Raw genomic sequence first — 24,087 nt, forward strand, 5'->3', positions numbered from 1 at the left:
AAAATTAAAGCTCAGTCAGTCTGATTTCAATTCCTAGTAAGGCATGAATGCAACTAACAGTCAGTGTATAAGCAGTTACTGAGTAATGCAGCATTAAAAAAGCCATGTGGATTTCTAAGAACAGATCATTTCAAAGCAGCCAATTTTCCAACTCTGACAGATAAGTATGCCTCTTAAACAGAAGGGAGGGAATAAATGAGGTGTATCTGCTGATTCTATCTCGCACAAAATTTCATAAGCAAACAAGAGAAAGAGGTCTCTAGAATTAGAGCTAGGGTGATTAACTTTGTTGGAGCACAAGTCTTGAAGCATCTCTTCTGCCTTCCTGTATCCACCCATCTGTTCTTGCTACTGGTTTGTTGCTGTCTTAGATGAATTGCAGAATTGCTGCTGCCATCTCCTGTTCCTTCCTCATCTGCTTGCAAGACGTGTTAGTTTGGGCTCTGTGGTAGGTTTCACCGCTCTTGGCCTTGTTCAAGAGAAGCCCAAGCAGTCTGGAAGTAATAGTCTAGGTGAACTTGCCAGAAGGGAGGTGTGCAGCTGCTTGGAAAGAAGCATCTATTCAGTAATTCCTGTTTTGATACAGTCACCAAACAGGACCTTCCCCAGCAGTACCTTCCTGACGGCACCTTGCAGGAGTTCTCCTTTCCCACTTGCGTTCAGTAACTTGACTGGTGACCTGGATGCTGGAGCTGAAAGTTAGCTCATGAAGTTTGTGTCCTTGAGTTGAAGGAATCTTGGGGAGCACAGGAGGTGAATTCAAAATGGTCTTGGCAGGCTGGAGAGAGGGTGCATGATGAAGAAGCTGAAATTTCACAAAGAGAAGTGCTAACAACTGTATTCATAAAGGAGAACTCAAATGGCCATAGGCAGGGCCATTTGGAGGACGTATTGAAAAGACAACATGTCTTATGATGTGCTTGCACAGAAAAACAGATCTTATTTTGGAAACATTGTGTGTAAAATATAAAGAAGGATCGACCTAGATTTTTTCTTAAGAGACTCTGTATTCATTACTGAAAAAGCCTGAGAGCTGTTGTCCTGCCAGAGGATAACAGAGAGGCTTTATTTGAGCAACAAAGTACTTGAAGAAGATTGGAAAGAGTGCAGCAGCCGCCAGCTGGTGCATGCTGCTTTACTGAAATCAGGAGCAGGGTTGTGTCCATGGACGGCAAATCTATTTTGGTTGTGAGTTAATGCGTCTGTAGTCTCTGTAAGTGAAACAGGAGGAATACGATACCCCTACCCAGGAACTGGGATCACTCTTTTCTCCAAAACATCATTTCCTCCTTCCCTGTGCTCTGTTGCCAAAAGCAGATGGGTACATCAAATTACTCAGGTGAAGTGAGGTCCCAAAATGGGACCCATGCCCAGACATATCCTGGATGATTGTGACTTAGTTTGGGACGAGAAGCACCCATCCATGTCTGTGCTGTCTGCATGCAAGAGGGTATGCGCATCTCCCCGCATGTCAGGATGCAGGCTGCAAAGAGCCATCCAGCCACACTGGGCAATATGTAGCCCTCCTGTTTGTCTTCCCCCCCAGTCATGGGAATTGCAGAGGAGGCTAGGAAGAATAGCAGAGATGATATCTTCCCTTTCTGGCCATCATTTTTCTAGGGCTTGGATCTGGTCAGTGTGGCTTTGCACTCTACAGATGGAATTATAACAGAAGCCAGGGCCATGGGCAGACTCAAAATAGATGAACACTGAAGTCCTTGAGATTCAAAAAGTAACCGGTGAGTAGTGTTTATTGGTTTTGGTGCAAATTCCATTGTTTAACTGCTAACAAGAGAAATGCTGCTTTCACTTCTTCCAGCAACATGCTGGCAGAAAGGTCAAGCCTTTCTGCTGTTAAGCATGTTAGAGGAGAGGAAGCTTTTGACAGCTCCCAACATCAAATACTTCCTCTGATCAGCTGCTGCGACTCCAGTCCCACAGCGCTCCTGTCTGCTTGTGCCTGGTACTCTAGACCCTGCAGTCTGCTCCTGCTCCACTCACCTTGCAGATGGGTGCCCTCTGTGCGCAGGAGGGGACACTTGGTGAGGAGAGCAGGTCTACAAGTGGAGCTGGTGTTTCCTATTTCTAGGCAAGGGGCCCTCAGCTGAGCAGCACAGTTCATTCCAGAGCATTGCTCAAGGCCTCTCTCAATAAAAGTAGCAATAGCACTTTTTTTCAGAAGTTGTGTTTAAATATCTGTGAATTCAAGAGGAGGGAAATCCCTGTCATCAGGTGAGAGCAGGGGGTTTATTTTTATCTGTGCCGTTTCACAGAATCATAGCATGTTTTGGGTTGGAAAGGAGCAGAGATGCCTTCCACTAGGCCAGGTTGCTGAAAGCCCTGTCAGCCTGGCCTTGAACACTGCCAGGGATGGGGCAGCCACAGCTTCTCTGGGCAACCTGTGCCAGTGCCTCACCACCCTCATCCTAAAAATCTCCTTCCTTATTTGAATGGCAGCAATTTTGTCTTGTTGCCTGAAGCTGAGTCAGCCTGGCTCAGAGGTCCAGCTTTGAGTCAGTTTGCCGTTAGCCGCTGGGGTTAGCTGCTTTGACCGGCCGATGACAGGGAGAGGATGGGCTGTAAGGCAGACCCAGGGGCTTTCTGATTTGGTTTTGGTTTTTACCCCCTTTTCTTCTTTTGACCTGGCTGCACCTTTACAACTCGGTGATCTCGGCTCAGGCAGCAGCACGCTCGGGAGGAGTGCTTTGGGAGGCAGCGGCGGCCAGGGGATGGCGGCTCTGGGGCTCCGCCTGGCGGCGGGAGCGCGGTGTCCGCGGGCAGCGGCTCCTCCTGCTGCTGGTCGGTGCCGGGACGGCTTTGAGCGCGGCTGTTGGGAGAGCCGTGTGTGAGGGGGGGGTGAGACGTGCCGGTTCAGGTCCGTGGCCAGTCCGCCTGCACCACGGCGTGAGTCGGGGGGTTTAATAATTAATGAACGTTTATTTGCACGCTGTTCACGTGCAGATGGCTTATCAAATATAGTAGAGCCATCTTCTAATTACACGTGCTTTACTGATTCTGATACATTGGGAGAGGTCCCCATCCCCTGTCCCTGAGTCCCACCCCACTCCCTTCCCTCTTGCCCAGCCTGTAGGTTTACCTGCTGCTGCAAACCTGGTGGGAAGGGATGTATTTGCCTGTCGTGTGCCGGTCATCCCAGCACAGGATGCTCATGCTGAGGGGACACCTCACTTCTGCTGAAATGCAGGGATGCTTCTTGCGTCTTGTTCCGTTGTGCTGGGTGTGGGACTCACTGGTCCTCAGCTCTGCACCAGCTGCATTCACTGTCCCATACCCCCGAGCCCAGTCTTCTGATGGTTTGGCAGGCTGTGTCGGCTGGGAAAGGGCTCTCGTGAGAGGAAAAGGTGGTCTAAAGGAGGGTGCTGGTCCTTGTGACTGCGGTGGAGGTGAGGGAGGAAGGGGTGTGGTGGCAGGGAAGGAAGAGCGGTGGAAGGAGAGAAAAGGAACTAGACCTTGACTTTTCTGTGGTGGTGAGGTCCTAGGTCAGCTCAGTTATCTCAGCAAAGTGGAACAGCTGAAGCACTAGCACACGTTTCCTTCTGCTTATTTTGCCCTGGGAAGGGTGATCTCACAGGGTGGCGAGACAGGCGGCTGCAGGACGTGACTGTCTGGCTTCACCAGCTCCTGCAATGCAGGCACCTCAGAGATCTCCTTGCAGAGGGTTATCCAAGCTGCCTGAGACAGAGAGAAGGATGCAGACCTGGCGAAGACTTGCTGAGTATTGAATAGCCCTTGGGATGTGTCTCCACCTGTGTGCTGCTGTTTTGGTTCATGGTGGCCTGCTAGGGATGCAAATTAAAATACTAATGGGAAATATGGGTGTGAAGTGATAGTGCCCTCCCATAGTCAACCTTTGCTTGACAGCACTGGTCTAATTTCATGCCTAGTGCATGTCCAGGCCCTTCTCCTCTACCTCGGCAGCATTATTATCACTACAGAGCCACAGCTGCTTGATCCCTCCCATCTTTTGCTGGTGTTGGAAGCCCAGGTGCCAGGACCAAGGTGATGGGCTTGACTGGACTGTCTGTCTCAAGCTGTTCATGTAGCCCTGAGCTGCATTTTCCCTAATGCCTAGTCTGGGTCACCACAAACCGCATTGATGTGGCAGTGCTCATGAGCATGGTGTCTGTGGGGCTCACCCTGTCCTGCTCTCCCCAGCCATAATTTGGTTCACAAGTTTTGTTTTAGCACAGCTCCTCTGGAAAACAGATTGCTGATACACTAGGGCCAACTGTCACAAAACTGAAAAAAAAAACACCTGTATTTTAGCCAGGCCAAACTGGTTAATAACCAACTCAAATGTGCTTTAAAAAGTGTTAATTAAGGAGTTAATGATTGTTTTCCTAGTTCCCTTTTAACAGATGCCTATTCTCTGGGAAGCCTTGCAGCTTTTACAGTTATAATGAATCAACAAACTGTCCTTGCTTTCCTATGAAGGTGGAACTTCTGGCATTGAGCAGTATATGAAATAATATGCATTGCAGTAGCAAGAGAGGACTCTTATTCTGTACAGCAAAAGGTTTATTGTGGTTTTCTCCATGCTCAAGAACAAACTGCTCTTGCCTTGACATTTGCCACATTATTTTGGGACAAAGCTGGAGTGCATTCTTTCTCCTAGGTTAGTAACTGTCCACTGATAAGTTTAATGCAACTTTGCTGCTACTTTTGTACTTGAAGGGCCTTTGTAGGAAGAGATAAGTGGTTCAAATGAGGAAGCTCAATGCAGTGGTATGGGAAACAGCAGCTTGGAAAGATAACTTACATTGTTAATTTGTCCACAGAAAAGGGTTAGTGATAACATTAAGTGGCCTGAAGACAGAAATAGATGGAGCAAGAAGCAGGCTGTAGAGACATGGTGGAGAAGGGAAAGCAAAATGAGGCTCTGTTGGTACAGTATAGCATTTGGTGCATACAAGTGAAAGCAGGTAAGAAAGATTAACAGGGTGCATGTGCATTGACTGCCAAAAATCTTGTAAGAAGGCAAGGAATTGTGCATCAGACTTCACCACAATGCATTGAACGTTGCAGATACACTACAGTGTGCTAAAATACAGTTTTAAATATCTGAATAGAGAAGCTTCCTGAATTGCCTTTAGGGTCACTATGAAAAGCCAGCAAAAATGCCATCGATAAAAGCAGCACGTCAGCTTATTCATTAAATGCTGCTGTAAATCTGGGGCTGGCCCTACTCAGTTTCGCAGCTTGAGAGCACAGAGGGCAAGTAGTCATGTTTTCACACGATGTTTTTGCTTTTAAGTTATATATGTCCATAAACAGACAAATTAATACATACCCTTCTGAGTGACCAAGAAGAAAAAATACCTGTTTTCCTGAATTCCTTTCTAAACTCTATAAGCATACTTTGTAACCATTAATCTCCATGAGTGGTAGAATAGTGTTATAAGGGTTAGATATTTGTGCTTAAAAATATTAATCTTTAAAAATTGTTTGGCTTGCTCAGTCTGAGCCAGTACTTACATGAGAGAAAGATGCCTTTGAATGGATTGCAGGGGATATGAAAACTGTACCTTTATAATCTTTTCTCTGAAACCAGTAGCAGGCCAAAAGGCATGTTACTAAGAGCATGCAGTGGAAAATGGCAGTGGGTAGATTTGCACTTGGAGGTGGCCTGGAGCTGTGGTATGAGCAGAGTTGGGACAAGTTCTACCTGGAGGCATGTCCTGCATGTCCCCTTCAGAGGTCAGGTTGTGGCCTCATTTCTCTGTCCCCATCACTGGTGGTAAGCAAGGTTTTAGGCTCCACTTGAGACAGCTCTGTGTGGCAAGTGGAAGGGGAGCAATATCAGTCTTAAAGATAGTGCTGCTTTAACCTGCAAAGGATTGTCTGGGGCCTTTGAGGTGTGCAAGGGATCCAGATTGTTTTAGGGAAATTGAGTTTGAGCCCCTGTCCACACAGGAGAGGCACAGTTCAACTCTTGTTTGGTCATGCAGGTAGATCACCCTGACCTGCTCTAGGAGGTGGCAATAACTTTATGTTCCCAGTTACTCCTTGCCCTGTGCTGAGGATGTCGAAGATTGCAGTGGTCTTCCAGGATATGAAGAGTGAAACTGGCTGCTTCATCTCGGAAAAGAAGAAAATCAGAGGGTATTCCTCCTTTCTCAGCATGTGGGAAGGAGGGGAGAGAGGGTCCTCCCCTCCCCTTGATATTGACAGAGATTCTTGTGGTGGGATAAGGTAGCCCTGTGTGGCTGTTCACAGCTCACCAGTGAGTCCAGTGGTAGCTCTTCCCAGGCAAGGACCTGGCAACCAGTCACACTCGTTTTGTTGTCTTGGGTTACGCACACAGAGTTGTTGCCTGTTGCTTTTCTCTTTGTCCCCATAAAAAAAAACCCAAGTTAAGGTATATATCCAGAGGGACTGAAGTTGTCACAATAATTTTCAGTACCTGGAATATCAGGAAATTTGTAATATCAAAACACCTCAGTGGTCCAGAGAAGTGGATTTACAGCTGTTGGCTATTCCCTCTCCAGGTTTTCTACTTTGTCATTTAAAAAAAATACCAGTGCTGTAAGTAAAGCTATGCCCTTTTCTGTAGGGTGGAGGATTTGCTTCCTTCTCTCCTTGGTGTTTTTGAGATGGAGACTTGGGATGACACAATTTGTGGAACCAGACCGTGAACTTCGATGGGTTTGTCCTCTTCTCGACAGTGTCAGCTTTTTACAGGGTGAAAGAAGGAAGTGGTTTGCCAAGTCACTTCTTTTTTTTTTTTAAATAATTTATCACAACTACCAGTAATAACCGCAGGGAAAAGATGCAAACAGTGAGTACTCAGTGTAAAGCTGTATATGGGAAAGACTGCTCATTGCGAACCAGCTGCCAGCGAGGCTGCACCCTGCCAGTAAGTGTCCACAGTCGCTGGGGCTGAGGGTCGGGCTCTTGCATCTTCCTGAGGGTATGTTGTGCTGCTTTCTGAACAGACAGTGGGGCAAGGAGTTGTACAGTCTTTTAGTTGTTCACAGGGAAATTCTTAGGAGCAGGAACCATGCATGGAAATGGTGATAAATGGAGTTAGGAAGAGGATGGATAATGCTGGGTTTTATTAGTACTGAAAGCAAGTGGCACCAGTAACAGAGCTTTGAGCAAAGTCCTTCGTCATTCTTGAAATGTGTAGAGGTGTTCTAGTATTCCCAGTAGATTTTTGTCCATTGCTTATCTGCAGTGTTTTTAGGGACACTGTTCTGTCCTCACCCAGAACAGAGGTTTTGTGGTCAGTTTGAAGATAACCCTGTTGCTGACAGAGTTTTTTTGAGCAGTGCTGGCAGTGACTGAGGAAGAGGACGTGGAGTAATTGAAGTTGGAAGTGTAATCCCAGTGGAAGGAATAATTTTGTCTCACCTGTTTCAGAAATTACATCACTTCTGGTACCATTTGAGGGAGTCTTTATCTTCAGAAGTCAGGCACTTTTCCAGCGAAGCAGATATTTTATGGTAGGGCACCCGAGTTTTTTTTGGTTTAAGGCTTTTGCGCTAATTCTTGAATGTGTTCATGTACTTTAAAATATTATAAAAAAATCCATATGAGATCATATTTTTTTATATTTTTGTGCTGAATCTAAAAGTAATCTTCTCAAGATGAAGGCAATAGGAGTGATGTTTCCATTTTACTTTATTCCGAGTTTCCAGTATGAATTAGATTAACTTCTTTTGCACTGTGGACTTCCTTCTCAGTATGTATTTTTCCGCATGGATGTGGATTACTGGTTTTAATAACTCTGAAACCAAAATTTATATACTTAAAAATTAAGATCTTTTTTTTAAGTGGCTGAAAATTGCACCTTGCCTGTTTTTTGAGTGTTTTTATGTCTTCTATTTTTCTAGAAACGTGAGCTACTTTGCATATTTTGCTTTTGAAATACACTTTTGCTTATCCTAAAAGCCATCAAACTGCTAGTCTCTGACCTTTTAAAGGTGATAATCTCTAGGGAACTACTGCTTTCTACCTTTCTTGGAGATGCTGGTCAGAGTATAGGACAAAGGAATATACTTCTCAGTATATCTGGTTTCCTGTGCTATCTCAAGTGTTTTATCTGTGCCCCTAGTGCCTCCTCCCCTTTCCTGTGTAATGTGTTTCTCCTGTCTTCTTTTTTTGGGGCAGTAGAGTCTGTTTGAGGTGGCTGTGTGGTATGTTCTAAGGTGTACAACCAGGATCATTGCTTCTGGGCTGCTAAATTGACCACCCTTCACCATTCAGCTCATTGTTATACTTACAGCCAGCAGCATCCAAAGTCTCTGGTACCATCTCAGGATCTCAGGGCTGGGTTGTCCTTCTAAAACCTCATCACTTGGAGGTGTAAAGTAGCGTCACCTACTACTTTGGCAGTCATATGTGGTTGTATGCCATGAGATGGTGGTACTTTCAAGCATATGCATGTCGTCAGAAACTGGAACCTCTCCCATCCTTCTCAAGGGGAGCATGGCATCTTCTCTCCTTGGCAGTTTAATTTCATTAAGTGTAAAGAACACAAAATCTGGATGAGAGGCTTTTCTTTCTCTACTTACAATGTAGTGTAGTCATCTGAAAATTATATTCGTTAGATGGAAAACAAAGGGGACAGGAGAATTAACTGCTGGGCAGTCAACAGAGTTGACAGAGCAGTTTGTTGGCTTCTGTGGTTTTGTTTGCATTGTTTAATCTCTGATGAGTTGTGTTTTGGGAAAAAATGAAGACTTACTAATGCTCCCATTCCTTCAGTGAAAGGACACAGTCAATCTGGGGACAGTTCTGGGATCTCCCACTAGCACTCCAGCAGAACCAGGTTACAGCAGTTGCCCATCTGGCACAGCTTAGTCAGCATTTTTGCATCCCTGGGAGGGCTTGCTGCTTCAGGGGCACAAACCTGGCTATCAGGGTAGGCAGTTCCCCAGGTTATCTGGAGCAGCAGATCTCCAGGCAGTTTCCTTCATTTGCCACCCATTTTCAGGTTCTGCTTCTGACTTTGTTTTTACTGGAGGCTTCCTCAGTTTTTTTGTAGCACCTATTGGGGAACATTCAGTCACCCAGAAAGCCAGCTGACAACGGTGCTTTTTACCCCCATTTCCAAAGGCATTTTATCCCATTATGGTAAACTTTCTGGATATATCTTCAGTAGTAGGGTGCAAGTAGAAGTCAACCTGTTTAAACATAAGACTTCTGAGTCTTCTTTTTCGGACTTGGTATCTTCATGCGTTATAAACAAAGTGCTTAAATGTAAAAGTGTATTTCTGGGTGGATTTGAAAACCTCTTGGGAAGAAACTTTTAATTCCCAGGCAGTAAATTACTCTGAAGGGAAGGTCCCATATCTGGAAATGAAGATTTGCAATTGCTCGTGTTTTTCCACATGTTCTAGGCTGTGAAGATTAATCTAAACTCTGAATTTGCTGTCTTTAAAACCAGCCTTACTCCATCTTTTTGGTGCGGGTTCCATCCTCGCACTTCCTTTCTCTTTTTTAAAGGTGTTTATCCAGTGAATTTCAGGGTACCCATCTTAAAACTTCAGCTGCTTGCCAGCTAGTTTGCCACTCTTTTTTTAAAGAAGCTTATGTACAAATGGCAGGACAAAACTGATTCATGCTGTGTCATAGGGTTTGTTCTTTGCAACCTATTCGTGCATTGATCATCTGCTGATTAACAGCATAAGTTTGTAGTTATAACGCTAACCTGCATCTTCAGCTGCTGGACTGTCATTCCTCTCTGCTCTCAGTTTGGCCTGAGTTATTAATCATATTTGGGTTAATCTGTACCTCCCTCTGGCTGTAGGGAGAAATACCGGCACTGAGAAATAAAGGCAACATTTTCCCAGTAGAGGGGGGTATTGTAAAGGTTAGCTGAAGCAGGATTCCACTTGCTGGATAAAAATGTGCCTTTTGCGGGGCTTTTTTAGCTGAATTGTAGGAATTCATGGGGCAGCATGTGCAGAGAGCTTGGAGGAGACAGCCAAAAGACCTTGCTCTGCGTTCGAGTAGACAGAAGCTTTTCCTGTTCTTGCTTTTATATTTTATTATTATTGCTGGAATAGAATTAGTTGGAATGAGAACAGGGACCTCTGCCTGGCCATACCAAAACTTTGTGGGCCACCTGCAAGTGGAGGTAGAGATGCCTTTGGTACCACAAGGGTGAGAAAGGACCCCTGTGCTCACCACAGCAGCCCCCCCTGTCTTCCTTCTGCCCCCTCAAATGTTAAAGGACTTGGGTAGGTTGAGTGCATTACAGCTCTGAAGGGTGCTGAGCACTCCATTATGTAGGGTTTTTTTTACATTGCATGGCAGGGACATGCAACCATAGAATAGGTTTAAAATCCCCCAGCAGCTCCTGTTGAATTGCAGCAAACGTGCTTGGTCAGCTGGCACTCAAACATAAATCCCAAGCACTGCTTTGCATGTCCGCATGGATAGTTCAGGTGCTTCAGTACTTAGCCTAATCTGCAGATTAAAGGTGCGTGCCTCAGAATTCATTGATCACTAAGCAGAACAGTACAAGAAACATTAAACCAGATGTTGGAGTCACATGAGACAAGGGAGGAAATGTGCAATTAGTGAATTATTTGGATCGACAGTTTAGGCTGCTGTGAAGGTTTGAAATTTTATTTTCAAAGTGTGTGTCCTTAGATTTGTGGCTTGATTTCTTTCCCCTCATTTCTTTCCATCACCACCTGCCCTAGCAGGCACCCAAGGCACGGTACACTATTCACTGACACCCAAAGCCATCTGTGGGGACTGGCCTCAGCAGCCTAGTTCAGAGAATCTGAAATAAAGCCTCCTTTGTGGTCGGCCCATTGGTTGGGTGCTTTGGGGGTTCTTGCAAAACTGCTGAAGGGTTATTGCCACCTTCCTTTGTTTGCTTCATGGAGTCTTATGCATTCCCACTGATGTACAAGCCTTTCCTTGGCTTTAAAGACTGTTTTCCTTCCAGACCTTGTGAGAAATAGTAGAAAACCAAAGCTCTTGGACATGTTCCTCTGGAAGCTCATCCCAGCGATAAGCTGGGTGAGCAATGGGGGATGGAGAAACATGCTTCCCCACTGCAGTCACCTTTTAACTGCGTGCATGCTACGGACATTCCTGTAGTCTTTTTATAATATTCTGCTAATTATTTTTTTGACCATTTATGCTGCCTTGAAAACAGCTTTTTCTGTTGCTTTGAAAGTCTTCAACTAAATTTGATTGATATCTGTGGTTTCTTCAAAGCTTAAAAAAAGAAACAAAACAAGAATGTGCCACTGGAGTGGAAAAAAGATCAATCACATTGATAAAGGCTTCTCTGTGTGGAATGAAAGCTAAAGCTTTGTCTTTCCTGGTTTCTGTAGTTAATGTGCATTCTCTGTAAATACAGACTCATGAAGAAATGTACTGAATTTGAAGTGCTTGGCATTTTTTGTTATTCCTAAATTCAATGACATGGATTATTGTTCACATCTCTTGGAACACAGTGAAAAGTAACCGGACATAGCCTGTTTGTCTTAAAGGCTTTTTAAATTGCAAAATTCTGCTGAATACCTACAGTCAGTAGAAGAACAGTACTCTCAGACATTTAGAGAGTGCTCTTCAGGCCTGCTATATCAAGATAAATGCTTTGTGGGGCTGCACTGAAAGCTTAAGCCATGAGCCTTGTCCCACATAATAAAAAGTTATTTATTGCTTGGGATGAAGGAAGGACTGCATAGTTTTTGTCTAGGTTCCACCTTTTGCTGCTTAGGCATGAGTCTAAGCAAAATGCTGATAATGCCAAGTTTATCCATCAGATTGCAGTAGCAGTGTTAGCTTTCTCTGGGGGCGGGAGGAAGGTCAGTTGTATGAGTGAAGAGGCATGCACTAGAAAGTGAAGAGTGAACCTTCAAAGTACAGGACATAGAAGGTGGCTGCATGCTACCGGTAGTGGGAAAAGCTGTGGTAACTTGGCTGGCCCTCAAAAATTCTGACGGAATGTGAAAGGTCCAAGTGGCCCCGTCCCACACAAGAAGAATGTAATCTCTCAAAAAGGAATTATAAACAGCAGATAGGGGTTGGAAGGTAAAAGGGGGTGTGGGGAGCAGGAGGCACTCGCTGGGGAGATCATCTTACCGTAGAGCAAGGTCCGTCTGAGTTTCCTTTCTGACTGAGGTTGAGGTTGCTAAGGTTGCTTTCTGACAACCTTTAAGCGATTTAGTGGAGAAATACCGTTTTACATTCTCAAACATTGCTCTAGAAAACACCCTTACAACAAGTATTTGCAACTCAGAAGTTAGGGTTTGGCCGTTTGAGCAATTTCAGATTTGAAACCTCGTGTCTCATGAGGATTGGTGGAGGATCCCATAGGGCAGAAAGGGAGTCTTGTTTGGATTTCTTATTGTAGAAAGCTTTTAGCTTGTTCTCACGTCCTCCAAGAAAGTATTTTGTGAATCATCTTAGACCCCTGTCGGAGTTTGCTGAAGAAGCCTGTGCAGTGATGACTCTGGAGCTGACTTCCAGGCCTCTTTTAGAAAACTGTCTTGCCCTCCTTTATTTTGAGGTAGATTTGGTCTGTATAACAAATAACTAATTTTTGTGTCTGCACTCCTTGTATACCTTCTGTTTACAGGCTCTGTCTGGTGGCATTGGTTTTAACTTTTAATAATACTGGTTTGGTGCAGCTCTGGTTCCCAAGTATGTTTCAGTAAAAGCTGTTGTTCCGTAGGCTCTCCAATCACACAACCTGCTCGTGCGCATAGACGTTAGTTTTAATGCTATGTGCTTCATACTAATGCAGCTTGCAGCAAAGTGGGTTGAAGACTGTTCCTTTAATTTTTGGTAGACTTACGTCATGATTAATACAAAAGTGCTCAGTGTACATTGAAGAGATTGCTGTGTAGTGAATAAAAATTTGTAGGTAATAGTTCAATTTCATTAGTTTACAAAGATCTTCACAGCAAAAAAATCCACTCTGTCTTCACTCTTTATATCATTATTGTTATTATATAAAATTGATAGTCTGGACAAAGATAAATAATTGCTTCAGTGATATTTAAAGCACAGTAAAAACTGGTGGTAATATATAAAAGCTGCTGTGCCATGCGCGTCTGTCATCTGCCATCCTTAACCCTCACTCGTAACAGCATTAACTTTTCATTGGATCGCTGATTGACTGAATGCATGGAATTGGCTTTTAATTATGTTTAAGCTTATCCTACTGCATATTGAGAAACAATTTTAAATACTTCATTTGAAACTGGAATGCAGCGTGTTTAGGCAAATATCATGACTGTTCTCTCTTGTCTTCTAAGGACCAGAGCTAAGATGTGTAGCTCTTGTTGACGTTTCAGTGCATGCAACCTTCTAATGTCATGTAGATCACCCTGAATTTCTCCAGCCATTATCTATTTGGCATGTTATGAGATTCCTTTTCCAAAACACTTTCTGTAATTTTTCCATTGTGTGACGCTTTATGTTGTATGTTGATGACATTCCAGGCTGAAGCACACTGATGGCATTACATAAAATTACTCTGCTTGTGTTCAGTCTGGTAATCCTGACAAAACTGGTGTCATGTGATGTACCCAGTGTTACACGTTATGCTTTTCTCCATTAGAAGAACTCAAAAATGCTCTTACATGTGTTCTGCTACAAAATAACCACTTCAATGATGAGCCCTGAAATTCACACTGTATAGACCTCATTTCCTATCGTAGTCCAAGCAGTGCTTGCAAATTCATAGATTTCCTGGCTTTTATTAAATACAAGTTCATTTAAAAACCACACAACACAGAAGTAAAATCTCTGACTTAAGTTTTTGTTTGTGTGTGCTGAGGATAATGTTGAAGAAATTGTAAACATTTCTCAGAAAGTGGTAAGCTCTTTTGAAGCCTCCTTTTGGGTTGAAACAAAGACTTTTATTACTGAAAAATTACTAAGTGAGATGAGACACAGAGCTTGCGAATCCCTGCTAGTCACCTTCCTGACTTACAGGAAACTTTACACACTTTCAGTCCTGTTTTACAATTACAGGGGACCCTCCATCACTACAGACTGTGACAAATACTCACAGTGGTTATGTTTTGATAGCTGAGAGTAGGAAGAAAAATACATTGTGGGTTTTTTTTCTGCTTTTCTGGATGGGTGGAAAAGAGCAATTTCTGACAAGCGCAGTGCTATTAAGTTTCCGAAAGTGTATTTTAATGCCGGGTACTGAAGTGCCTTGCTGCACACTTTGCTGCATTGATCTCCCTCTAAGAATTTGCTCAGATGCTTGAGTAACTGGATTTTCATAGTGCTAACGACTTTCTTCTTGTCATAAATTACATTGTGAGCGATTTAACAGCTCATTGCAGCCGTGGAGACTCACAGCAGGCGCTGGGAGAGCCTCTTCCTTTGCACAGCACACGGCAGGTGGCGGCTGTCGGGGCAGGGTGAGTTTGAAGGAAGCTGTAGGGAAGCCGGTGAGCTTGTGGCAGACATCCCTTAGGTGTGATCGAGTGATAAAGGAAATGTGGTGCCCTTCGGGAGGGTGTGTACCTACGAGAAACAGGAAGCCGAGCAGCGGCTGCCTGCCTGCCTGCCTGCAGAGGTTGGTAGCCCCGGCGGGTGCAGGTGTGCCGACACGCCGCTCAGCCTCTTCTATCCAGGCATCTTGGCAGGCAACGCTCCTCAGCGGCAACATCTGGAAGAGGCGGGGAAGAGGGGGGGGAAGAAACCCAACCCAAAGCCAAAACACACCACCACCACCCCCCCCCCCCTTAAGAAAAACAGCCCTCCAGGTAGAGAAATATGATGGCCTTGCAGCTGAAAGAGTTGTCACAGTCAGGTCTGTACAGGAGGAGACGCGATCGCCCTGATAGCGTGGGACTGCCCGGGTCGCACGAAGAGAAGCTGAGGTGAGTGAGAATTGACGAGTACCGCCGGAGCGCTGAGCCCCTCTCAGCGGAGTGATTGATTCGGTGGCTTTAGCAAACAGAATGCAGACACAGCTCTCGAAAGTCACTGCAAAGCACGTGGATTGAGAAGCAGTCGCAAAGCCCTATGAAAAAAAAACCCAGTGGAGAGATAACAGGGGCCATATGGTGACCTTGTAGGTTTTGGTGATGGTGAGACTCCCTTCCCTGGCTATGGGAAAGGCAATGTTAGCTGGTGTTTGCTTCTGAACCCGTTCTGACAGCCAGCACTTGCAAGTAAATAACTTTCCACAGCCTAACAACTTTGCTAGGTCTGGTTTGAAGTCAGTTTTGGGTCATTCAGGTGCTGTGGGTTGTGCAGCTTCTTGGGGGTCCTGGTGCAGCCCCTCCGCTTGGCTGGTTTTGTGGAAGGGCTGGGGAAGCTGCTGGGCTCTGGCTTTCTTCATGGGGGGTTCTTTGTTGTGGAAAGGGCTTTAGACAAAAGAATGCAGCAGGACCACTTAGCCTGACCTTATCCAGGAAGGGTGACCAAAAATCGGAAATCCATTTAACATCCAGGGTTATCTTTCTGATGCTGCCTGCCTTTTGAAAGGGTAACAGCACATTTTCAATAAACCTCTGTTTGGAGCGGGGAGATTGAAGAATTGTTGGTAATCTGAGCAAGCGCAGACACCAGACAAGAACGTTAAAATGCAAAGGTGTTTTTCTAAGTGTGCTCGGTGTGAAAGCAATCTGTCCTGCTTCCAGCTCCTCAGAAAAGGATCATTGTGTAAACGCTAACAAAAGCCTCCGTGGAGAGGAAGTACTTCCTATCTCCTAATACTGTTCTCTGGTTGTATTTTTAGATTATTTTTGGTTGTTAGTGTTTGTGCATTGGATTGGAGCGCTGTGTAATATGAAGGGGTTTTGTTATTGTGCTTTCATTACCCAAGTTATCAGTTTCAGAAGGATGGGTATTCAGATTTGGGGGATTTAACCTTTTGTTATAACTCAGCACTTCAGTTAGAAATTATTGTGTAGGATTGTAACCTACTGAGATTCTTTGCCATGAGGTATCAGAAATACTGGGTCAGTTCTAGGAATATGTTAACTTGTGGGTCTGATAGGTGAGACTGGTGTTTATTTATAGTATTAATAACTGATTTCCTAGATAGATTTCATATAGCATTAGTAGTCTATATTATATTGGTATGATTATATAGATAGAGGATTACTCAGTGGAGTACAGAGTGGATGTACAGAGATTCTTGACATTTTTATGCTTACTTTCTCATATACAAAACCTTCAGGGGGAAGAACAGATACTTTTAGGGAAGAGACAGCTGCTTTTTAAAGAAAAATCAGTGCTAGCTTTCTACGGTTGTGTTGCTGTTCTCTTATTTGTATGCATGTCCAAGATGGGGATGAGGCTCTTACTGGGCTGGGTGGGGTGAAGGGGTTATCTGTACCAGTCTAGGTGTTTGATCCTCTCCTGAGCCTCTTCTGGTTAAAGATGAGAAGTACGTGAAACAAGGATGGGCCTTGAGAAATAAACAAGTTAGAGGAAATAGCAAATCAGGGAACTTATGAATCAGCTCAAGGCAGGGTAGTGGAGATAAAGATTAATAGAGCATTGGGTGAGATGATGCTCCTAGAGCAGAGGGACAACTGGTACCTGAAGACAGAGCTGCTTTTGTATTTGCTAAGAGCTTAACCTAGTTCTAATTCAAACTAAACCTTGCTCCTTCCTAACCCATTTTGTGACATTTCAGTGTGTTGCCAGGCAACCTTATTTGTCATTTTTACTGCATTCTCCATGACAAAAGGCTGTGGTATTGTAAATGCAAAATAATGACAGAACAACCAGGCAAAGAGCAGTCAGGAACAAGAGAAAAAGTTCTTTAGTTTTCTAAAACTTGAGACCTCCAGCTTTTCTTGTGTGCTCTCCCTGGTGACACTTTGTCGTGGTTTAAACCCAGTCAGGTAACTTGTTCACTCACTCCCAGTGAGTGGTGCCGAGCTGACAACAATCAAGGTCCGTGTCCGTCTCCCCCCCCCTGCACCGGGGCTCTCCCCTTCCCCGCTCCCGGAGGAACGGGGAGGAGGATCGAGAGAGTGCAACTCCTACGGGTTGAGACAAGAACAGTCCAGCAACAAATCACCACCGCTACTATCAGCTAAAACAATGATAAGGGAAAATAACAAGGGAAGAGAATACGATACCACCGGCCAAGAAAACGAGTTCCCCCCGGAAGCTCCTGTCCTTCCGGGTAACTCCCAGTTACCCCCCACCCCGGGCATGACGTGCTGTGGTATGGAATACCTCCCCGGCTAGCCCGGGTCAGGCGCCCCGTCTCTGCTTCCTCACAGCTTCCCCTCCTCCCTGGCAGAGCATGAGCCTCACAGAGTCCTTGGTCAGGGTAAACATCACTTAGCAACAACCGAAAACATCGGCTTCACCAACGCTGTTCTCAAACTAGAAGTCAAAACACAGCACTGCACCACTTAACACAAAGGAAAAAACATGACTGCTACTGCTGAACCCAGGACACACTTAGGTGCCTGTCCTTAGCAGGTACTTTCAGAGTATCTAGAGTCCACAAGAAAGAGGAGGTTTGTTTCATGTCTGCTAAATACAGCTTGCCATCCTCCATGGCTTTGCAATTCCCTCACATAGTTTCTCTCTTCAGTTCTTTGTTCTAGTTCCTTTATATTTTGTTTTACATACATATTAATCCACGTGTGTTAAATAGTGTCAGCCCTCGAGGAACAGTTCACTGAAAGCTGCTTTCTTGGTTCAGGTATCATATTTTTCTAATCCTGGGCCAAAATGTACTCAGGATGCCAATATCCTCAGGGTATTCTGTGAGAATTTCTGTATTTAAAAAAGAATTAAAATGAAAATCACCCTTTGTTAAAGTAATACATTGTATCTGCTGGGTTTCATTTTACAGCCTTTTGCACTTCAGCCCAGTATGGGATTTCTCTCTCTCCTGCCCTTTTTGAGGTCTTTGTCTCCTTTGGTAATAGTTTCCTGGGATCCAGGCTGGGGTAGTCCTCTGTTAAGGCTCAAACCAGCAGTAAGTAAGTAGCAGACCCCCTTTGCCTTGGCTGCAAGGTGCCTTGGACTGCCTCTGCTCTGCTGCTGCAAGCACCACTGTAATTGCAGCTCCTGGGTCCAGCCATCACAGCAGGAGCTGGACAATGCTCAGTAGGATGGGGATTTGTGTGCCCATAAACTGTGGCCAAGACAAAGCCAAATACTGGCAATCTCAGTGATGCAAAGCAGCTCAGGGTGGGGCTTGGTGTCAAAATCCTGCCTTCGATCTTTCATGGGAACACCAGAGTAATTTGTACTTAAAATACCTGAGGTTACTTATAATGAAGAGACTGTGAAGCAATGCACTGGAACTCCTAAATGTGTACAGAGCATATGTTTATCATATAATGTATCACATACTTTTTATTTTCCAGGAACCAAAATTTCTTGAAACAATTATCTTTACAGTATAAAAACAACTTCCTGTGTTGACATAGCTTCATGATGGGTCATGTGCTGTGGGACTCTGAGCCTCACAACAGGAAGGCGAGCTTTAGCCTCTGCATCTGTGTCCACTGGTGTCACTTCAGCCAGAGGTTTGACCCCCATCATTGTCTTCTGGATCTGCTGTTCATTTTATGAGTAGTTAGTCTCTGTGCACACATCTCTGTGCACTCAGTCTTTTGCAGGAAGGACCATAGGGATATAGTTTGGCTCTTTCCATTAAGTTTTATAGGTTGTCAGGTTTCCATTTACAGTAGGAGTTCCTAAATAAATGTTTAAAAGTCTCTCCAGACGCCTCTTGCTCTAGCAAGTAGGTACCAGGTCATTTTGAGAGGAACTCATCTCACGCGGCTGTGGCTGTCTGCAGGGCCTGATACACAAGCAGCAAAACTTACTTTAGTGCCTGGTTTTGCTCATTTTGCCCACCTGTCACTGTGGTTCCTTGTGCTGCTGTGGAGGGAGTTCTATGTCTCACAGTGCATCCGCTGCCTTGCTGCAGGTTACAGGCTGGTGCTTGGTGCTACCTCACCAGCTTTGGTTGCAGGTGAGTGAGTAGCTGAGCTATCCTCCTGGCAGCAGTGAGGACCTGGTGCGGCTGGGAAGGACCACCAGAGCCCATCCAGTTGAGGAGAGTGAGGGCATTTCAAGGGAAGCTACCCATAGCCATAAATAGCAAGCCCTAAGCTCAGCTTTGTCTGGAGTAGGGGTCTCTCTTCACAGAATTTCAGAATAGTTGTGGTTGGAAGGGACCTCTGGACATCATCCAGTCCAACCCCCCTGCCAAGGCAGGGCCACCTAGAGCAGGTTGCACAGAATCATATTCAGGTGGCTTTTGAATATCTCTAGTGAAGGAAGCTCTACAACCTCCCTGGGCAGCCTGTCCCAGGTCCCCATCACTCTCAAAGTAAAGTAAGTCTTCTCCATATTCAGGTGGAACTTCCTATATTTCAGTTTGTGCCTGGTGTGCCTTACCCTGTTGCTGGGTACAGCTGAATAGACTCTGGCCCCATCCTCATATGACACCTGCCTTTAAGATATTTGTGGCATTGATAACATCCCCTCTCTGTTGTTTCTCCTCCAGGCCAAACAGACCCAGCTTTGTCATTTGAATACCTTAAGCTAAGGCTCAACACAAAGTATTTGCCCAGTCCAAACGCCCAGCCTTTCCTCATAAGAGAGATGTTCCAGACCCCAGTCATCTTTGTGGCCCTCTGATGGACTCTCTGCAGTAGCTCCTTGTCTTGTACTGAGGAGCCCAGAACTGGACAGAGTATTCCAGCTGCAGCCTCACCAGGGTCAAGTAGAGGGGCAGGATCACCTCCCTTGGCCACACTCCTCCTGATGCACCCCAGGATACTATTGACCTTCTTGGTGACATTGCTGGCTCATGGTTAACTTGTTGTCTTCCATGACCCCCAGATCCTTCTCCGCAGAGCTGCTTTCCAGCAGGTCAGCTGCTAACCTGTACTGGTGCATGGCGTTCTTTCCTCCGTGTGCCTAGAGATGACATCCGAGATGAGCTGCTCCATCACCTTTCCAGGGATGGAGGCTGAGTGGCCTGTAGTCTCCTGTGTCCTTCTTGCCATTTTTGAAGATTGGAGTAATGCTGGTTTTTCTGCAGGCACCTTTCCTGTTCTCCATAACCTTTCAAAGGTGATGGTGAGTGACTTAGCAGTAACATCTGCCGGCTCCCTCAGCAGTCATCAGTGCATCCCATCGGGGCCAGTGGATTTGTGTGCATGAAGTTTGCCTCAATGGTCTCAAACCCAGCCTTGGCCAAGGGAAGGTCTTCCTTTCTCTAGACTTTCTCTCTTGTCTCCAGGGTCAGGGATTCCTGAGGACTGGTCTTAGCAGTAAAGACTGAAGTGAAGGCATTAAGTAACGTAGCCTTCTCTGTATCCTTCATCATCAGGGCATCCACCTCTTTCAGCAGCAGGCTCACATTTTGCCAGATTTAATTCCAAATGGACCTTAGGCTTTCTCATCACATCCTTGCATACTCTGACAATGTTATTTTCCTCCTAAATGGACTGTTCCTTTTTCCATAAACTTACTTCCTTCTGTTGTGTTTTATCAGAAGGTACTTGCTCATCCATGCAATCTCCTGCTCCCTTTGCTCCATTTCTTACTCATTCTCCTTGAGCTTGGAGGAAGTGATGCTTGAATATTAACTAGCTCTCTTGGACCCTACTTCCTCCCCCTACCTCTTAGAGCCCTATCCCATGGGATTCCTCCAGGTAGGTCCCTGAAGAGGCCAGAGTTTGCTCTCCTGGAGTCCAGGGCTGTAACTCTGTTTATTGCCTTGCTTCCACCATGCAGGATCCTGAACTCCACCATTGCATGGTCACTGCAGCCAAGGGTACCCCCAGCCTTCACATCCCCAGCCAGTCCTTCTTTGTTAGTACAAGGTGCAACAGCACACTTCTCCTCTTTGACTCCTCCACCACCTGTGTAAAAAAGGTCACCATCAGTGCTTTGCAGGAACATCCTGGATTATGTGCCTTTCCAGCAGATACCTGTTGTCTTTCCAAGAGATATCAGGGTGGTTGAAGTCCCCCATGAGAACCAGGGCCTGTGAGGCTGCTTCATGCTGTCCATAGAAGACCTTATTGACTTCCTCTTCTGGATTTGGTGGTCTGTAGTAAACACCAACAGCTGTCACTTGTGTTAGCCTGTCCCTTAACTCTCACCCGTAAGTTTTTGACTTATTCTTCATCCACGCATAGGCAGAGTTCAATACGTTCCAGTTGTTCTCCTGTATCAAGAGCAACTTCACCACCTCGCCTTGCTGGCCTGTCTTTCCTAAAGAGTACATAGCCACCCATGACAGCACTCCAGTCATGCCAGCCATCCCACCATGTCTCTGCAATTGCAATGAGATTGTGACCGCACACTGATCTCTTAATTCTTCCTGTTTATTCCCCGTGCTGTACAGGCATTTCAGAGAGGTAATCGAGCATGCAGGTTTCCTAGGTGGGGTGCAAGAGGATCCACCATGGCCATAACACACATCTTCCCCTGCTTGAGATAGGCTCACCAATGCATAGACCTTAACTACATGGGATGCTCCCCAGGTGCAGAGCTCAGAATGCAGGGGACTACCTGGCACCTTCATTTCTCCCCTGTCTGCAACAGTCATTGAACTAAGTGCAACCTGAGAAATCTGCTTGTCAGAGCAGAGGGGAAGCTATATTGATTTGGTGGGAGAAAAATGACATCTCTGATAAATCCTGTCCTGCCTTGTCTTTAGAAATTGCATGTAACAAGTTCTGACGGTGTGCTGAGCTATTCTTTCTCGCTTTTCTCAGCAAACAGGATGCAAAGGAAATTGTACACATACATTTATGATTAATCATTAGGAGTCACTTAACAATATGCTTGCTATTTTTGCTTTTTTTCCTTCTCATCCCATGGTCCTTGTAAAAATAGAATGAATCCTTTAAAAAAAAATTACACCATTAATTTCCAAAGCTCAGTACAAGGTAGTGGGAAAAGCAGGGGCAATTATATATGCTTTTTTTTTACAATTACAGTTAAAGTTCTTTTGATCATTGTTGTCCATAGCTCTCTTTTCTAAGTTCATGTGGGTTCAAATGTGATTAAAATTGTAGCTAAATTTTGAAGAGGTTAGTCTCAAGTTCTTACCAAACAGTAAATTTTTAGCATTTGCAGCAAATAAGCATTGGCAAGCTTCAGTCAGTGGCTGTCAGTTACTCAGCTGGTTCACTGCTCTGTTCTCTTGTGCAGAAAGCACTGTAGATGTTTTCTACATGAATAGGTTTGAAGTATCTGCTTTGTTTTGTTCTCCGCTGTTGAAGCTGATGGGTACATCTGCATGAATAGGTGCAGGCAATCTTATGCTGGGTCCGTTCAGGCTCCCAGCTGCCTTCGTGCTCTGACTCCAGGCTGGAAGGCATGTGGATATGCCCCAAAACTTAATGCACAAAGACTCCCTCGCAGGTGAAATAGGAGACAAAAGCACATTCTTACGTCCCACTGAGCCTTGGGGGGATAAGCTCTGCACAGCTAAGCTCACAGGTGATATAAAATGAACAAATGAATAAAATCCCCCAAACATCAGCAATGCGGTAGGGCAAGTGCCTCCCTTTCCTTATGAGATGCTGCATTTGGGAGCTGTAGGAGGTCACAAATCTCAGCCTGCCATCAAAACCCCATGTGTAGCAGCCATCTAAGTTGGGTAGATGTTTCCAGCCACAATTTCCCCCTGAAGATGTCCTGCTCTTCCTGGGAGGGGGAGAAGATGATGCTGGTCAGGGGCTGTCTGGGGAACCAGGGACCCTGTTGAGCTTTCAGATGTCTTAAGAGTACTGAAAGCAGAAAGAAAAAAATCTGTCTGCAGCTCCTTGAATTTTATTTCCACAGTAACATTTCTTAGTAGCATCACAAATGTTAATATTTATATAGCCACTTTCTGTAAGTATTTTTTTGTACTTGCTCACCATGCCAGTGTCAGCAGGTAAAGCAGTAATTATTCAATACATTGGTAACAAAAGTGACTAATATATTGAACCAGGAAGAGCTTGAAAATAAATGTTATGTCACAAAATAGTACACTTCTTCATTTGTTGCGGTTAGAAACTCCGCTGGAATAGTAGAGAGTTCGAACCCAGAAATACTCATTTGAACCACGTGCTTGGGAACTCTTGATTAAAAAGCACTTTGGCTCACCGGCTAGCTGCTCTAATTGAAGAGGGGATTTGTCCATGTAAATGTAACACTGATTTATTATTATTAATTATAATAACTTCCATCTAGCAAAAAAATGCTTCATGGTTATATTTAATATTGCAATACTTAGAATTTGCACTGAGCCTTAGCTTGAGATATCCAAATTACTAGAGGCTTTACTCTTCATTTGTGCTGTACTTCTCATTGCTCTAGGGGTTAAAATAACTCGCAAGGAATACACCCTTCTCTTCTTGCCTTTCCTCTCACCCCTTGTCTCCTGCATTGCATAACAATTCCTAAGCAATTTTGTTTGACTTGCTCACCTGTCTATCACTTCCCATGACTCCATATGACTGGAGGTGGCTGCTTGTGTAGCAGGAACTGCTGTTCCTTTTAGACTTGCCTCATTATAATAATCTATGATTTCATAAATTGTTAAGCTTTAATGATTATAGCAATTAGGATTTTAATTGCTTTCTCGCAAGATTAGCTGTCTGAAGATAAATTGTAGGTTTCTTTTTTTTTTCCTGCCTTTGCTTTCATGTGTTTTGATAACACCTGATCAGAGGTGTTCCCTACAGAAAATGTACTGTGATTGCTCGTTATTCTTCATTATAATTAAGCATTGCTTGATGCAGTCTCTCACACTGAAGTGAAATTACACACAGAAGTATTCTGCAGAGGAGATAAAAACTAAATTATGTCAATGTCACTACTTAATAAAAATTACCAACTTGCAGGCACTGGGGAGAACAAGCTTAAAGGCTGTTAAGTTTGGGTTCCCTTTCTGTCTGTTTTGTTTTACTGTGGTCTCTGGGCTGTTCTGGAAGATACAAAACAAACAGACATGGTGTCCTCGAGAGGACTGTGAGCACTTTACAGGATGCTCTCCAGACATGGGAACAGCTCCGGCTTGCCAAGTCGTGTTGCCTTTGATGGTGGTCAAAAGCTGATGTGTGTGGAGGGAGGTAGAAGGAAAGAGCGGGCCTTTTACGGGATTTCCCTTGGTTGCAATCC

The 24,087-nt window shown here is 44.7% G+C and overlaps 1 protein-coding gene across 5 annotated transcripts in view; it reads left to right on the top strand.

The window, feature by feature from the left end:
* The window catches only part of LIMS1 (LIM zinc finger domain containing 1), a 75,433-nt gene that overhangs the window by 22,610 nt on the left and 28,736 nt on the right, over positions 1–24,087 (top strand). The window contains exon 1 of one of the 5 annotated variants that reach the window (XM_061472653.1): positions 6,790–6,877. The exons of 2 other annotated variants lie outside the window; for them this stretch is intronic. In XM_061472653.1, coding sequence (XP_061328637.1) covers positions 6,825–6,877 — 53 coding nt within the window. In that variant the 5' untranslated portion in view covers positions 6,790–6,824. Of the gene's footprint in view, positions 1–6,789; positions 6,878–14,372; positions 14,841–24,087 lie in introns of those variants that run through there. 2 more of the 5 variants (XM_061472650.1, XM_061472651.1) reach the window with 2 other exon arrangements.

Source organism: Pezoporus flaviventris, unplaced genomic scaffold (genome assembly GCF_033815535.1).
Source record: "Pezoporus flaviventris isolate CSIRO_AGI_PZ_B2104156 unplaced genomic scaffold, CSIRO_AGI_Pfla_v1 ptg000072l, whole genome shotgun sequence".
NCBI lineage: Eukaryota > Metazoa > Chordata > Aves > Psittaciformes > Psittacidae > Pezoporus > Pezoporus flaviventris.